Raw genomic sequence first — 16652 nt, 5'->3', positions numbered from 1 at the left:
CATAATAAGTTATTGCGCATTTTCTTTGCAATTGATTACACACCTATGAAGGGGTACAAGCCTGCTAGACTGATTCTCCGACCTTACAATTCCCCAAAGTCTACAAATTGCTCCGTTTCATCTTAAGTGGGGTCGGGGAACCAGACTACAAGAACATGATTGGTTTTCTTGGTTTTTCCAGCATCTACAAGCCCAAAACGTGAAACAAGTCATTTCAACAACATTTGCTATAACATACTAATCCTCCAAATCCATTTATTTCTGAAAATTGCAGCAAAAGCAAATGTTGAACATTCCCTTTAAAATACGTGCAGTACACATATCAAAGATTATAAATATCAATAAATCTAAAAAAAAAAAAAAAAAAAAAAAAAAAAAAAAAAATCGTTTTTTTAAAATTTTATTTTGTGCATTTTCCTCCACTACTTCGTGTGCCCACTGCCCAGTTCTGTCTCATTTTGCCCGAACACCTCACATATAATCCAAAACTACCGACCTATAACGCTGGATGTTGTTCCGCCCGGGCAGCCTACTGTCGATAACGCCGGGCCGTTGTTACCAGCGGATGAAACAAAGATAACACCGTGGTCATGCACAGCTTCGGTGATGACGTTACAGACACGGCTGAAACAAAAAAAACCTGAATTATTAGGAGTCTAATCAAGCGGGTCATCAAGAATAATACTACAAGAAGCATGATCTGGCAAATCATGATGTTGATAAATTTCACAAACGTTTCCTTTTCAAACCAAGAAATTTGATACAGGGAAAAGACACAAAGGATCTGATTCTGAAGAACATTGTTGAGTATTGTGTCTGGAAGGCGATGGTTAGAGTTGTACACTTGCATAAGGGCAATTCCACGGTTACTCACGTTACATTTTTGATGTACTTTTGAGTTTCCTTGGGCTGTAATTACCTTACTGAAAAGGCTTAATAACTGTTATCCCCATGGTAGATAGAGTAGACCTAGACCTACCTGAGCACCAAAGATGACATCCAGAAAAATGTGTTATCACTGTTACGTATGATAAACAAGACGCACAAAATTGGTTACTCACGTTACATTTTCGTAACGTGAGTAACCGATTTTGTGCGTCTTGTTTATCACACATAACACATTTTTCTGGATGTCATCTTTGGTGCTTAGGTAGGTCTAGGTCTACTCTGTCTATCATGGGGATAACAGTTATTAAACCTTTTCAGTAAGGCAATTACAGCCCAAAGAAACTCAAAAAGTACATCAAAAATGTAACGTGAGTAACCGTGGAATTGCCCAGAAGCTGAACTTGTCAAGATGTAAGTATTATCTGTTGACTACACTACTCACCCTCCGTTAGGCCAATGTGCTGCCTCACCGTAGCTGAAATTCACCAAGTCGGCTTTGTGTTCCATCACAGCTATCATCTAATTATGATGAAGAAAAAGCAAAAACAACACATTGAAAACTCAGATACTAGTACTTGTACAAATTCAATACCAAATTCAAAGGTAATACACAAAATCTGCAAACATCCAGACACAAAACTACCAAATTATTATGAAATACCTTACTTGACTGTAAGTGAATAATAGTCTCAAGCATCCTGTGAAATCGTGGCACCTGGTGTGCTGTCATTTTCAAGAAAAGTGGGAATTTTTGTATCAATTCCCAACGATAGTCGGCCGACCATCGGGAAAAAAACCTGACTTTTTGCAAATACAGCCCCCACTTTACCAGATTTAGTGAGTCCACAGGTGCAAGCCAACTAGTCTGGTTCCCTGACCTGACAATTCACCAACGCCTATAAATTGCTCTATTTCATCTGAAGTAGGGTCAGGGAACCAGACTACAAGAACAGCCTTTTTATCTTGTTTTTTTTCCAGCATCTATGAACACAAACTTTGAACAGGTCAGTGTTACAATATTTCCCATAAAGTAATTATAAAGTAACTCCAAAATCCATCCATTTTTGAAAAATACAGCAAAAGTAAACGTTGTCTATTACCATTACACAGATATTTTTGCTGAATCGATAGGGCAAGCCTAGCTTCCAATGACTGATTTCTGACTGACTGATTGAGTCACTGAATATAAACAGTGTCATAAACTGAGGCTTATAGATCCAGCTTGACTAGTATACAAATATTGAATGCTTCGAGTGGTGTAGTAAAACTAGCCTCCCGAGATGATCCATGGACTTCGCCTCGGGAAAATAGAATGCTCCATGGATTACCGAGGGAGGCTAGTTTTACTTCACCACGAGATAAAGCATTCAATATTTGTTTTATAACACTTCACCCACAGATTCTGCTTGGTTTTAATATTTTTTAATTATTTAAATCTGAACACAGATGAAATAAACTTCAATTTCAATACAAAATTGGTGGAAAATGTATTTCTCTCTTCCAAACTACCCCTTCACGAAATGTTTGAACCCAAGTCTGCGGTGCGCTCTCTTTGGAACAATACGCGCTACGCACAACGCGCACACCTGCATCCATTTGCACACAAATACCGCACCGTGGAAATAGTACTTTGGTTGCTAATGGTATAGTACTTTGGTTGCTACGGGTATAGTACTTTTGGCCGTGCACAGAAAGATAGCAAAATTAGAAAGTAACATGTGACTCGCTCTCGGCCAATCAAGACACAGAATCTGTGGGTGAGGTGTTATAAACCAATCTAGTCTTGTCTCTTCAATAAGAAAAAGAAATAAACGGACAGCTTACAGCTCTAACTAGCGAGCTTCCCGTCTCCATGGACCCAAGTCTAGAATCGCCAATCTTTACGACTAATATCTGAGCACCGGGAGCGATTCCGTTCTTCTCTGGTTCATCGGGAAAGTGAGCGGCTGCTATGCACGCGACGTGAGTGCCGTGGGATCCAGCGTTGGTTACTATGCTAAGAACATTGCCGTCGTCGTAGATATTGATAGAGTAATTCAGCATATCTAGAAAGAAAATAAAAATTGAAACAAAAAATGACAGTTGTGTGCAGAATTTGGTGGAATTTTACATGAAAGCTCCATCATATTAATGAGGGGGGGGGGGGGTTGTCACCGGGTCAGGTTGGAGTAGTGGTACTTCCTGCCGCTGTGACCTGGGTTCAGATCCTGCCAGGGCCAACAAGTGAATTGGGTTTTAGAGGTAGAGTGCATAACTTGCAGCCATCCAAAAAGTAATTGACAAAATTATTGATGAAAAGCATACTTGGTTTAAAGATAGTAACGGCACTAAACTCTCTGTGAAATTATTCTTTCTGGCAAGCCGTCATTCTGAAGAAAACAATAAAAGAAGGCCATTTCCAAGGATTAGTCAAGTGGCAAATTTTTGGAAATTACTAGTTGGTTTGTAATTCCATGAATCTGTGAAAAGGTGCGTGCAAGTGTTGACATGATGCACCTGCAGTTGTTATTATTCGTCGGTACATGGTATCAGGTATCTGTCATCGACTGAGTGAGAACGTGTCCCGGATGCTGATTTCGGGCGCAATTCAAAACATGACGTGGCCACTTTGGAATTGAAATCGAGATCCTAGAATATTGTTTTCTCGGAATATACAAAATTCACTGAGCTAAAACTTTATCAGGTTTGTTGTAAAGCACCCCCTTCTATAGATTTTGAGCACTTTTGTTGCTTCACACAAACAAAAATGTACAAATAATAAAAGATCTACCCTACCTTTAAGTCTGTACACTGCTAAAAATGGTATTCTTAAAACTAGAAAATATCATTTCAAGAAACATTTTCTTGTCTCACTCCCTAGAAATATTTTCTAGGGAATGAGACAAGAAAACATTCCTGGAAACAAGAATTATTTTCTTCAACTATTAAAGAAATGTAAGAAAATCATTTTTAGCAGTGTACTTCTTTCAATGGATTTCCTTGAAATGTAATTCTTGGGTTTTCCACCTGCTTCTAAAACTGTAATTGCCTTCCTCATGTTCGAGGTCTTCTGTGCACAATCCCTGCCAAGTGCCTATTAATAATTCTAAAATAAGCTGTGAGTGAAGGGTCTGGATGTATGGCCAGGCCTTACACCCACCTGCTAATGTAAATGCAGCATATTGATGAGATTCTTGGAAGCTTGTTAGCACCACACATGAAGCGAGATCGCCTGTCTCGGACGTATCAACTACGGCTCTGTCGACAAAGAAATGCAGAAATTCAATTCATTGTGGTATCAAAATAGAATCTATTTATTTTTTTTCCCAACAAGTCTGTGATTTTGCTGGTTGTCTGACAATGTTGCGTCAGCTTGTTCTTTGACAAGTTTTGTGATCGGACTAACAATCGTAATGTACGGGGCGAGTCAAAAAGAAAATGACCAAATTAGGTAAAAATATTTTTAAAATATGTGGCTCGCCTAATTGAGAAAAAATAACATTGGGATAAAATACATGTTGTTGACTACTAACTGAGAAAATTTCATGTAATTTGCATACTCTTTTCCCAAGTCATGTATATTTTAATAAAAAGATATCACAAAATTCAGCTGTCCACCACTGATCATTTACCGTTCTACGAACTGATGAATACCCATTAAATACAATGAAACATGAATGTTTTCCCACCTCCATGAATAAACGAAAACTTGCAAAGGAAAACAGACAAAAATGGCCATCAATATTTCAGGAAAAAAATAGTTGATTTGTTCCTCATATTCAAAACACAAAATCTGACAGTAAAAATAATGTTTCAGTCTTGACTCAAATGATTAAACTCCCATTTTATATTTGAATGCGTGTGCGTAATCTGTAATTCTCACCCGGCTCAATAGCTTCCAATTTCATTCCATGGACAGCTATAAAAATAGTTTCTTTTAGTAAAACTCGCACAACTTCTGATAGCATGGAGCAATTTCAGTAATCCTTTTTTGCAGATGAGTGGAAGAACATGCTCTTTTTTAAGGCATACTTCGTTGGTGTGTCGAATTTGATGGCTTTACGGGGGGAAAAAATGATTAATCCAGATCACTTTCTTTTTGACTCACCCTGTATAAGGTTCTACTTGAATATTTAATCGAAGGTTAAATTACGTTGGCTCTTCATGGCATGTTTTGACAAAACAGAGCCAACTTGATTTTTACAGGTGTTTCATTGAAATGATCAGCGTTGACTTACCTCCATGTTTCTCCATCATGGAAGACAACGCAATCGTAAACGGGACCGGGGTCGTTAAACTTTTTATCAGCTGTGGTAAGTACGTCAATCTGTGCGACTAAATCTTCACGAGCTAGTTTCTCCTCCTATTACGGACAAACAATCCGAGTTATTCAAGAATCAAAACTATCACCAATTAAAGAGTTCTTCAACCCAGCACCAAATGCCTTCTCAGTCAATATCTAGTTTTTACAATTTCTTCCCGAGCATATAACTAATATATCTAAACCAGGATCTAAGGCTGACCGTTCTCGAATAATTTAGTATTCCATTATTCAAAACTATGTGTGAACGAACATTCAAAATTACCAGCTGCAACTAACGGCATACTGCGTCGGTAAAAAGTTGAGGGAAGAGCGCGCCAGTAAATTTACATGTGGAGTGCTGGAGAGTTTTGCAGTAAATATGTATAACTATACAGGGTTTTAAAGGGAAAATACAACATTTGCAAACATCAAAAAATAAAACTACCTAATCATTTTGAAATACCTTGCTGGACTGTTAGTGAATGACAGTGTAAAGCATCCCGTAAAATCATGGCACCTGGTATACTGTCATTTTCAAGAAAAGTGGTATTTTTGTATCAATTTCCAACGCTGGTCGGCCGACCAGCGTTGGAAAAAACTGGCTTTTTTTTTCAAATACTGGCCCCAATTGACCATCGCACTTGTTTGCAATCGATTACACCCCTATGTACGGGTACAAGCCAGCTAGACTGGTTCCCTGACCTTACAATTCCCCAATGTATGTAAACTGCTCTGTTTCTTCTTATATGGAGTCAGGGAACCAGACTACAGGAAAATGATTGTTGTTCTTGGTTTTTATAGCATTTTCGAACCCAAAACCTCAAAAACGTCAGTGTAACTATATTTGCTATATATTTCCAACCCCCCAATTCCATCCATTTCTGAAAATTACAGCAAAAGCAAATGATGTTTATTCCCTTTAACCTGCTAAAAAGATGTGAACAATGAACCGCTGTCGTCTGGGCCAGAGGTTCATTGCCATATCTCTTCAATTCCCCAATGATATGGCTCTCAGAACTCTCTAATACAGAATATTTTGAGGGTGTAACTTTTATTCAGGAGCTCGGCGGATGGGTTTAGGCCTATTTACATGTGTGCACCCAGAGGGCTGCACTATCGATGGGCATGAAACCATACCTGTTTATTAGGGTGTGGGTGCGCACTGTCATATGCATCCAACTTTCTGATGGTTTCAGCCAGTGCCACTCTGTGCAGCGGATCCCACAGCTTCTCCCTCCTCTCTTTCTGTTACAAAGAATGGAACCAAAAACAAATCTCTGTTATCAGATAGCATTACAACAATTACTGGTTTACTGCAATAAAAACACAAACATATTAACCCTCCTGTAGTCTGGTTCCCTGACCCCGCCTAAGATGAAACGGAGCAATTCATACACGTCGGGGAATTGTAAGATCAGGGAACCACTCTAGAAGGCTTGTTCCCATTCATAGGTGTGTGATCGATTGCAAACAAAATGCGGACTAACTAAATATGGAAAACTGGGGAAAGTATTTGAAGACAAAAAGGTTTTTTTTCCAACGCTGGTCAGCCAACCAGTGTTGGAAATACACATGTGTATATACAAAAATACCGCTTTTCTTGAAAATGCCAGCACACCAGATGGCATGAGTTTACAGAATGCTTTACACTGTCATTCACTAACAGTCCAGTTAGGCATTTCATAAAAATTTGGTACTTTTGTTTTTTGATGTTTGCAAATGTTGTATAGTAACAGACAGTCAAAATTCACTGTGCACTGACAGCTGGTAAAAAAACAGATTACATGTCAGATTCCACTTGCAATACAGATGTCGCGATGCCGTTTTCATCAAACTCATTTACGATTTTGCGGAGAAAATATTGTCGGAAAAATCAGAATTTTGGAAACAAATTTGAAAAAAGTTGAATTTCCGATAAAATTTGGAAAAATATCATCTCTGTGGTCCTGAATCTAACATCAGCAAGCAAAATGAACTTCTGAATTCTGCTGTTTGGGGAAGGTAAAGGTCGATTTCCCATCACAGATGAACTTTCCTTAAAATGTTCTTGTTGTTAATTTGCAAACAACTGTAGTTATTTTTCAAAAAGTACATTACCATGTTTCAACCCCGACACGATAACACAAGCTTCTTTTTGTTTGCCAATGACATTTTGTTCACTCAACTGATAATACATACATTTATCTCTCGGCTGCATCTAATTTTAGAGAATTATTTATTTTAATAGATAATGCCAATATGACCCAAGGACTGTTTATTGGCTGACGACGTAGCACACATTAATTCCTGTGGTCCGTTTGTTTAGACAATGTGAGTAATGCTTTCATTTGTATGTATACATCGACTTACTTGAATTCATTTTATTTTTCTCGCTTCGGGGAAAACTCTTATGTTCTCCTACATTGTACAGTATGCATGTATCAATTTACTTGAACTTGTTCTCTCATTAGTATGCTCACCTTACAAAATGCACAGCATGTCTAAAAACAAAATGTAGCAGTCAAACAATATTTCTTCTGAGGAAACCAAATTGTTTGGGTTTTTTTGTAAAAAAATTACAATGAGATGATACAGTGATTTTTGTTCTGTGCGATTTGGACCTTTTGTTTCAAAGTTAGGGCAAAGCTTGAAAAGACTGTCAAAATCTGTTTGGGCTGCCATTTTATTTAATTGTTCTCAACACCTTCTTGGTATGTGAATACCTTTCACTAGATACCAGATAACCTGAAAAGTGGCCCAACTTGGAATTCAAGTCCTTTCGTTTAATCAGCTGTATCTCTGGACTGGGCTGTCCAAATGAGATGGGATGTAGACCACTGTGAAGAGTATTCACTACACATTCAGACTCTAGAGATAAGTTTTGCAAAAAGAGAGTGCTAGTATTTTTTAATATTTATGGATTGACTGCTACATTTTTTATTGACACGCTGTATTTATGAACTTACCTGAATTCTTTCTTTCAGCTGCTTGGGGTAGAGCTCGTACGCATTCTTGACGCCGATGTGATACTGATTGGTAGGATTCTGCCAACTTGGTGGGATCTAAATGAAGACAGGCAAAAACTCGTCATTTTAAAGGTCGAGTAGATCACTTGCATCTATCCATAAAGTAACTGACCAAATTATTGTTGAAAAGCTTACTTGGCTTGACCCTAACCCACCTCACTCCTCCAAAATCCTCCTGGCGGTTTTGGAGGATTCTAGAGGATTGAGGATGAATGGTGATTGAATCAAATGAGGATTCTGGAGGATTGAGGATGAATGGTGATTGAAGCACATGAGGATTTTGGAGGATTGAGGATGAATGGTGAATGAAGCACAAGAGGATTTTGGAGGATTGAGGATGAATGCATTTTGAGGCAGGACTGTCTGATGATTTTGAAGGATTTGGCGTTGGTTATCCTTCATTTAAACACGAGTGCAAAGTTTTGGGATGAGGAGGATTTTGGAGGATTGAGGATGAATGCATTTTGAGGCAGGACTGTCTGACAATTTTGAAAAATTTAGGCGGAGTTGAAAAATTTTGGAGGATTTTGGAAGATTGAGGATGGTTGTAAGCAACAAGGGCCTAGGGGGTTAGGGTTAACCCTTAAAGGGCCGGGTTATTTTGACCATCTCTCGACCGAGCTTTGAGACAGGGGCATCATTTTTTTTTAGCCGTGGCGGTTGTCTAACCTCAGATTTGTCAGAAATTATAGTCGTGATCTTTTGGTCTGGGAACCAGACTATAACTGGTACTGCCCACCGCACGGACCCTCACCCTCACCTCCATGGTAAGACCATCCGATTGGTTGACAGATGAAGAGTTCTAAACAGCATCATACGAAAGAAGATATTGTAGTAATGTTTTTGGTGATGTAGTGATGTTTTTGGTTACCTTGAGTTTTCTCCCAGTAAGCCCAGTGATTTCTCCATCCTTTGCCTCAACGACCGTCGACGTGTTGACGTCACCACTTCCTGTTGTGTCGATGATGTCCACAATTTTCGGAAGTCCCTGTGTCGTCACCTGATATGCATGGTACAATTTTTGAAGTTCATTATTTCCTTGTGAAAAAAAATGCCATAAAAACCAAACCAATACGTGATGCGATCAAGCAAAATGAGTCGTATGTCGACCCTGGGCATTTTTTAAAACAGATTTAAAAAGAGAACAATCTCAGTATTAGTAAAAACCGCATAATGATACCATCTTTAGTTCAAAAATTATGGAAGTCGGAACACCAAGAGATGTGATGAAGTGGGCCTATTTTGGCCTGTATCTCCTAATGGAAATTCCTGACAAACCACTCATTTAGCTTGATCGCATAACACATATTTAGCAAAATATGCATGTTCTAAAAAACATAAATATAACAAGAGTAATATTTATAAATAGCTTTAGTAGATTTCAGGATCATGAACTTGCAAAAAAAAAATTAATTCCAGAAATCTTTTTGTTTCAACTACAGATCAGCTTTTTAAGATTAATTTTGCTCTATGGCCACATCTCTGTTGGATCAATCATGGCCAATCAATGGACAATCACACATTTTTAACCCTAACCTTCCCAAATCCTCCCAAATCCTCTTTGCAAATTGAGGATTTTGCAGGATTGATGCTATATGGCAAAAGTGCGTGGCTGATTTCAGAGGATGCACTGTGTCAAGGTCTTACGTGTAGGTTGTGTTGTTTATGCTCAGCTGTTCATACATTTAGGCCTAGATTATACTTGAAATCCTCCACATTGCTCCAGGATGTCACTGGCTCTGCCTCGACTTATTGACAGTCATTGCTGAACAATTTTGCAAGAGGCAGTGGACACCCCTCCAAGGACCACATAATACTAGAAATAACAGAGGATTTTGCAGGATTGAGGCTGTGTGCAATTTTTTACATGGAGGCAGTTGGAGGATTTTGCAGGATTGAGGCTGCATCCTAGCAAAAATGCCTAGGTAGTAAGGGTTAAGAATAAAGAGTCATCAAATTTACATAATGTAAACAATCCACCACTGACGCACTGGTTGACATTCATGGACTTGCTACACATGGCTTTTATCACAACAGCAGTACAGGAAGCTAGGCAAAATCAATCGGACACCCCTAGCACTGCTTCAGGCCATTAGGCCCAAGTCCATCACACTCCATCAATATTTAGTCACGCCAGGCCTTCTGGACCAAGTCCCCCCAAATCCACCAAAATAGGGGATGGATTTTGATGGAGTTGGGGTGGTTAGGGTTAAGCTTGTGTCACACAAAAAAAATGGAAGGCTTAACCCTTACTCTCTGAGGGTAGTTTACTGCATGTCAGTTGGTTATGCCAATGCCCTCCAGCTGCAGTTTATTGGCAGATAGTTTGTCTTAACAGTGAAGGCTCCAATTGGCAGGAGTTGGAGGCCCTGGAGGGTGCCTGATACTGACCAGCTGGGGGCACTCACTTTGTTATCAGAGGACTCTCATTGTTCTCTGTGGCATGTATTGGAGTGCCTGTCCAGTTACCCTTGAAATGACATGGCAGATATTGGAGGGCCATGCAAAAAACATAGGAGATTTTCTTGAGGCACATATTGGCATGCATTGGAGGGTCTAGTAGGGTAAGGGTTAATTAATTTAATCATTTTGTTTCAAGGACGGATTCGAATATCTCGTGTCTAAAATCGAAACAGAATAGTGAAATTCAAACTGAATGTCCAACAAATCCCACCTCTCAAAAAAAGGCCACACACCCATGGCTAATACATTACAGCATGTACATGCACCGTGGGAATTCACTCTGCCGGGAAAAATAAATCCACTCAAATAATTATTCATTGTCCACGGGCGAGCGAGACTGAAGTGATACATGAACATGAACGTGTGAGAAAATCAGCAGTACAACTGAATCCATGAGCATGTAAGTCATCCACAAATTGAATGATACACCGCGGATTGCCATGTGTGAACTACATGTAGCTATCGGGTCATGACGAGAAATAACAGAGGAGTGAGTCATGCACGTAAGAATCACGCTACGTCAATCCATGACACACACACAACGCACGCACGCTGTGCCATCTGATGTATCGCTTCATCATGCACAGTCCGTCCCGCACCGAGTCACTCATCGTCGATGGTGATGTATAAGTAATAATTACCGGGGCACGCTAGGGATCAACTGGATATGGGATGGGCATTTTGTAGTGTGCTCTGACAAGGAAATTTACTCGTGCGGGATAGGTTAAAGTGAATATACATCATTGGCTTTTGCTATAATTTTCAGAAATGAACTATTTGAGGGGTTAGTATAATAGATCAAATATTGTTACACTGAACATGTTTGAAATGTTGTGTTTGAAAATGCTGGAAAAACCAAGAAAAACAAACATTTTCAAGTAGTCTGGTTCCCTGACTCCATTAAACATAAAATGGATCAATTTATAGATGCCAGAAAATTGTAAGGTAAGGGAACCAGTCTAGCTGGCCTGCACCCGTTTATGAACATGTAACCAATAGCAAACAAAATTTGGACTGGAAAAAAAAGGTAAATTTGGAGCAGTAGTTGAAAAATAGTTAGGTTTTTCCAACGGTGGTCGGCCGACCACCGTTGGAAAATGTATACAAAAATACAATTTTCTTAAAAATGACTTCACACCAGGTGCCATAATTTTACAGGATGCTTTAGACTGTCATTTACCAACATCCTAGTAAGTTATTTCGTAAAAACTTGGTAGTTTTATTTTTCGATGTTTGCAAATGTTGTATATTCCCTTTAATTGTCGTTAGAGTTTATTAGTATGTACTGGTAGGTTTGAGTTACAAAATGATAATAAACCACATTTTTACAGACTATTTAGAGTTCATAAATTAACCCCAACCTTCCCAAATCCTCCAAAATCCTCTTGGCAAAATGAAGGCTTTTGCAGGATTCAGATTACATGGCAAAAGTGCATTGCTGATTTCGGAGGATGTACTGTGTCAAGGTCTTGGGCCGGACCTTGTTTATGCTCAGCCGTGCATAAATTTAGGCCTACTTTATACTTGAAATCCTCCACACTGCTCCAGGATGTCACTGGCTGGGCCTCAACATATTGACAGTGATTGTCGGAGAACTTTGCAGGATTGAGGCAGTGGTCACCCCTCCAAGGACCACATTCAAGAAATAACGGAGGATTTTGCAGGATTGAAGCTAAAATGTACATTTTTTTTTACATGGAGGCAGTTGGAGGATTTGCAGGATTGAGGTTACATCCTAGCAAAAATGCCTGAGGGAGTTTTCATTAATTTAAATTGTTTAATGAATGCGTTAAATTGTCGTTACTGTTTTTTAGTATGTAGGTTTGAATTACAACATGATAATATACCACATTTTACAGACTGTTTTGAGTCAATTGAGTCGAGGTAAAGATAAATGAAAATAATTCTCAGAAATGTATGGCATCCTAAGGGCCCAAGCGATGAATTTTTCTTAGAAATACGTTTTGTGCAACTTTCTACTCCTCATCAATGTATGAAATGTGTTTGACATCCCTTTTTGGTTAATTTTATTGAAAAGTGCACTTCTTTTAACATTTAAAATTGTCCATGCTTTTCCGGACAACTGAGGGCTGTGATGTCGTTTCAGAAAGACACTGTTCAGCTTAAAGGGGTTTTCTGTTCAAATAGTGAACCCAAAAAATTACTCATTGAAAATATTTGTAAGAAAGGGTTGCTCATTGGCTTACTACCATGTACTTACACAACAGTGAATTGCCCAAGAAAAGGAAATTGATGACAGCGAAATATAGCCACAATTCTTGTAACTTTTTGTGCTGAAATAGCTGTAACATTGAGGTTTCTTGCCCTGAATGACAGTTTTGCTCATAAATATGTCAATTTGCATTGGCATAAAAACCAAAAAGGCACCAAAATACCTTCGAAATGGCAAAATGAAAATTAAAAATGGGACAAAAAAGGTGCATTTTCCAAGGGTGGCATTAAAACAATTAAATTGCATGGGCCCTTTAACCCTTACCCTACTTGACCCTCCAACGCATGCCAACATGTGCCTCAAGAAAATCTCCTATGTTTTTTGCATGGCCCTCCAATATCTGCCATGTCATTTCAAGGGTAACTGGACAGGCACTCCAATACATGCCACAGAGAACAATGAGAGTCCTCTGATAACAAAGTGAGTGCCCCCAGCTGGTCAGTATCAGGCACCCTCCAGGGCCTCCAACTCCTGCCAATTGGAGCCTTCACTGCCAAGATAGTTTATCTGCCGATAAACTGCAGCTGGAGGGCATTGGCATAACCAACTGACATGCAGTAAACTACCCTCAGAGAGTAAGGGTTAATTTAATGCATATTGGTTGTTTGGATTATTTTTTGAAAGAAAAACACCAATTATCAACTCTAAAACCACTACATTTAATTTATTATAAATGTCCTGTTATGGGGTGACTCAATGTCTAGTCTCCAGACAAAGCAGACATCCATCTTTTATAATTCAATGACTTACATCAGTTTTCCTTTTTAACTGTTTTCTAGGAAGTCATTATGATATTTATGATATGATAATCATAGGTCTATGATAAAAGCATGCCGACAATAATGGATGGAACTACATGCTATAATGAATGCACGGTGTACGTGGGTCAGAAATGAGTAATGACTAATAAATTACTACATAACTGGATGCAGTAACATTGCATTGATGTGATCTATTGGTATTTTGTACAGCAGTCCTAAATGACAGATTTCTGTCATGACTGACAATGACTGTACACAGTTGCTGGTTCAGTTTGCAAATGTATTTCTTCAATAGTCCGGGTCAAGTTGGGAATAACGCAAGAAATTATCTCTTCTTTTTACGTGCATACTGTATTGGATGCATATTAAACTGTATAATGTACATTCACTCTAACTCCCTAGGCATTTTTGCTAGGATGCAACTTCCATCATGCAGCATACAGCCTCAATCCTCCACAATCCTCCCCTTATTTCTCGAATGTGGTCCTTGGAGGGGTGACCACTGCCGCAATCCTCCAGCAATCACTGTCAATATGTTGAGGCCGAGCCAGTGACATCCTGGAGCAGTGCGGAGGATTTCAAGTATAGCCTCAATCCTGCAAAATCCTCCGTTTTGCAAAGAGGATTTTGAAGAATTTGAGGATTTTGGACGGTAAAGATGCACACACTGTGGTCTTCAAAAATGGATTTTTTTTCTTCTAATGATTTTCCAATTTTAACCCTCCTGCTATCTGAACAGTCACAGACAGTCAAAATATCAATCCTCTTCCCCTGCCATTGCCTTTTACACAGGCTAGTCACCAACAGTCAGATCATTTAGCAAGCACCCTGACTAGTCAAATTCAGTCAACGGACAAAAGCAGGCAAGTGGTAGGCACAGCTGGCTTATCAATCGCCCACAGTCAAAGCAAAGCTGTATCAAGTTTACATAAACAGTCACAGCCAGTCAATCCTGCTATGTAGGCTGGGAGCTCTTAACCGTTGAAAACAGTCTCTTGATTGATTTTGACTGCAAGGACAACTTGGCACAGAACGTATATTTGCATAGGAGGATTTTGAAAGCTGTAATAATATTTTTCTACATGTATGACTATAGTTACGGAACTTCAACATTACACTGCAGATCAATACAAGGTTTTCAATTAATAATACAATTGGAATGCTGTGCATGTAGGGTGCAGGGTTTGGATCCTGGTGACATTTACTTTGAGTTATTTTGCTTTATTTTAAATTAAATCATACTTTTTAGGCAGATATTTGGCAGGATCCGGCTTTTTTTGTTAGTAAACGATATTAAGCCCGATGGCACTGAACATGCGTTGGACATAGAAATTTGTACTGTGACAAATGTTAGTGTGGTTCCACGCCAACATTGTCGTTGTGGCTTCGTATCCACGGGATGGGAATCAGACCATTTACAATTTCGGACTTTATTTCCCTTTAATAAAAATCCTCCAAAGGATCAATTAAAAATAATAAAAGAAGAATATTTATATTGTTTGCGATTAAATAAAAGCAAAACGAAAATGTCCAATGAGCGCGACGGGGGTATGGAACCCGGGATCTCTCACTCACAGACGCGCCATCCATTCTGCCACACGTGTTACATGCAATTCAATAATAATAGTTTATTATGTGGGCCTACTCATCTATGTGTCAAAGAGGGTGCTGTAAGATCTCTCCGGCTAAATATCGTTTAAAGCCAGATCTGGCAATATATCCACTATCTACTTTTTATTGAATCTTTCTCAGTTTCTGATTCATGCCTCTGAAGAACTGTTTTTAAAGGGAAATAAAGACTGAGAACCATTGGGTTTAAAACTGACACATATTTAGCCGGCTAGTTTAGCCGGCTTTCTAATTTTGTTAGGAAATACTTAGACTTTTTCTTGACTTAGACTTTTTCTTGACTCTCCATAGACTTTGTACACAACTGCTGAAGTGGCGCCAGGTCATGCAGATTGCAACATTCTTTCCCTGCCCCGGCCTAGGCTATGTAGCCTACATCCATTCCTTCTTTAAGGTTTTATTTTTAATTCACTTGGTACAAACATGACCATGATGACAAAAAAGCCAAAAACAAAACAATCAACAAGCCAAGCATGCCAAGGCTAATCGTAAAATTGATGGAAAGAATGTTGCAACCTGATGCTGCTTTTTCTTCATATGACGTCATCTCAATGAAGGTCAGTCATTGCAAAAATGCATGAAAAGACGTGAATCTGGGACTGAGAAACATGACTGAGATTGAGAAACATTTCCAAATCCAATTTTGTTAGGAAATACTTAGGAAAATTGTCTTGACTCTCCATAGACTTTGTACACAACCGCTGATGTAGCGTCAGCAGTGGCGTAGCCAGGAATTTTTCAGTGGGGGGGGGGGGGGGTGGGGGCCGGGGGGGGGGGGGGGGGCGGGGGCGCTGGAATATTTCATGGGGGGGCATCATGTAGATCAATGATAATTTTTTGGGAAACTCAAAATCTCAGTGGGGGGGGGGGGGGGCGACAAGGTTTCGGGGGGGGGGCTGTCGCCCCCCCCCCCACCCACCCGTGGCTACGCCACTGAGCGTCAGGTTGCAAAATTCTTTCTAAATTGACAAACCATAATGGGGTACATCACAACATCAGAAAATAGGCCTGCCATTGCATTTTGCACTACCCAGCAATGAACATCAGCTGAGCTAGCTGGACAAATGCTGGACATCACTCACCTGCAAACCCGGCGCTCCGGGGTCGACGCCCGTATCAAGAATAGCGACAGTAACTCCCCGTCCATCGTAGTCCGGATACTTGGACAGGAAAGTCAAAGCTCCTGTTTCCTTCTTTGGTAGTAACCCAGCTACGGGGAAACTCTCGTCGACAAGCGACGACGCCATGGTGGTGGGAAAAAGTAAAAATTTATCGTTTATTTTTTTTTTCGCTCGCGCTACATGTGTACATTACCTACGTGCAAATCAATCAGCGAGTTACATGGTTGGTTTCTTTTTTTATTTCACCGTTTAATTAGGCAGGGGAGACGG

The 16652-nt window shown here is 39.5% G+C and overlaps 1 protein-coding gene across 3 annotated transcripts in view; it reads right to left on the bottom strand.

The window, feature by feature from the left end:
- The window catches only part of LOC119723593 (tripeptidyl-peptidase 2-like), a 37402-nt gene extending 20772 nt beyond the window's left edge, over positions 1-16630 (bottom strand). For 2 of the 3 annotated variants that reach the window (XM_038194321.1, XM_038194322.1), the window contains exons 1-9: positions 16344-16630; positions 9047-9175; positions 8116-8211; positions 6308-6415; positions 5106-5230; positions 4028-4125; positions 2713-2933; positions 1331-1407; positions 497-624 (exon numbers count right to left, since the gene is read on the bottom strand). In XM_038194321.1, coding sequence (XP_038050249.1) covers positions 497-624; positions 1331-1407; positions 2713-2933; positions 4028-4125; positions 5106-5230; positions 6308-6415; positions 8116-8211; positions 9047-9175; positions 16344-16508 — 1147 coding nt within the window. In that variant the 5' untranslated portion in view covers positions 16509-16630. The remainder of the gene's footprint in view (positions 1-496; positions 625-1330; positions 1408-2712; positions 2934-4027; positions 4126-5105; positions 5231-6307; positions 6416-8115; positions 8212-9046; positions 9176-16343) is intronic. The other variant, XM_038194323.1, reaches the window with a different exon arrangement.
- Between the last annotated feature and the right edge of the window lie 22 nt (positions 16631-16652).

The sequence above is a fragment of the Patiria miniata genome, unplaced genomic scaffold, assembly GCF_015706575.1.
Source record: "Patiria miniata isolate m_02_andy unplaced genomic scaffold, ASM1570657v1 HiC_scaffold_17, whole genome shotgun sequence".
In the NCBI taxonomy this organism is placed as follows: domain Eukaryota; kingdom Metazoa; phylum Echinodermata; class Asteroidea; order Valvatida; family Asterinidae; genus Patiria; species Patiria miniata.
The sequence above is the reverse complement of the archived record's forward strand: the minus strand, read 5'-3'. Positions and strand labels throughout refer to the sequence as shown.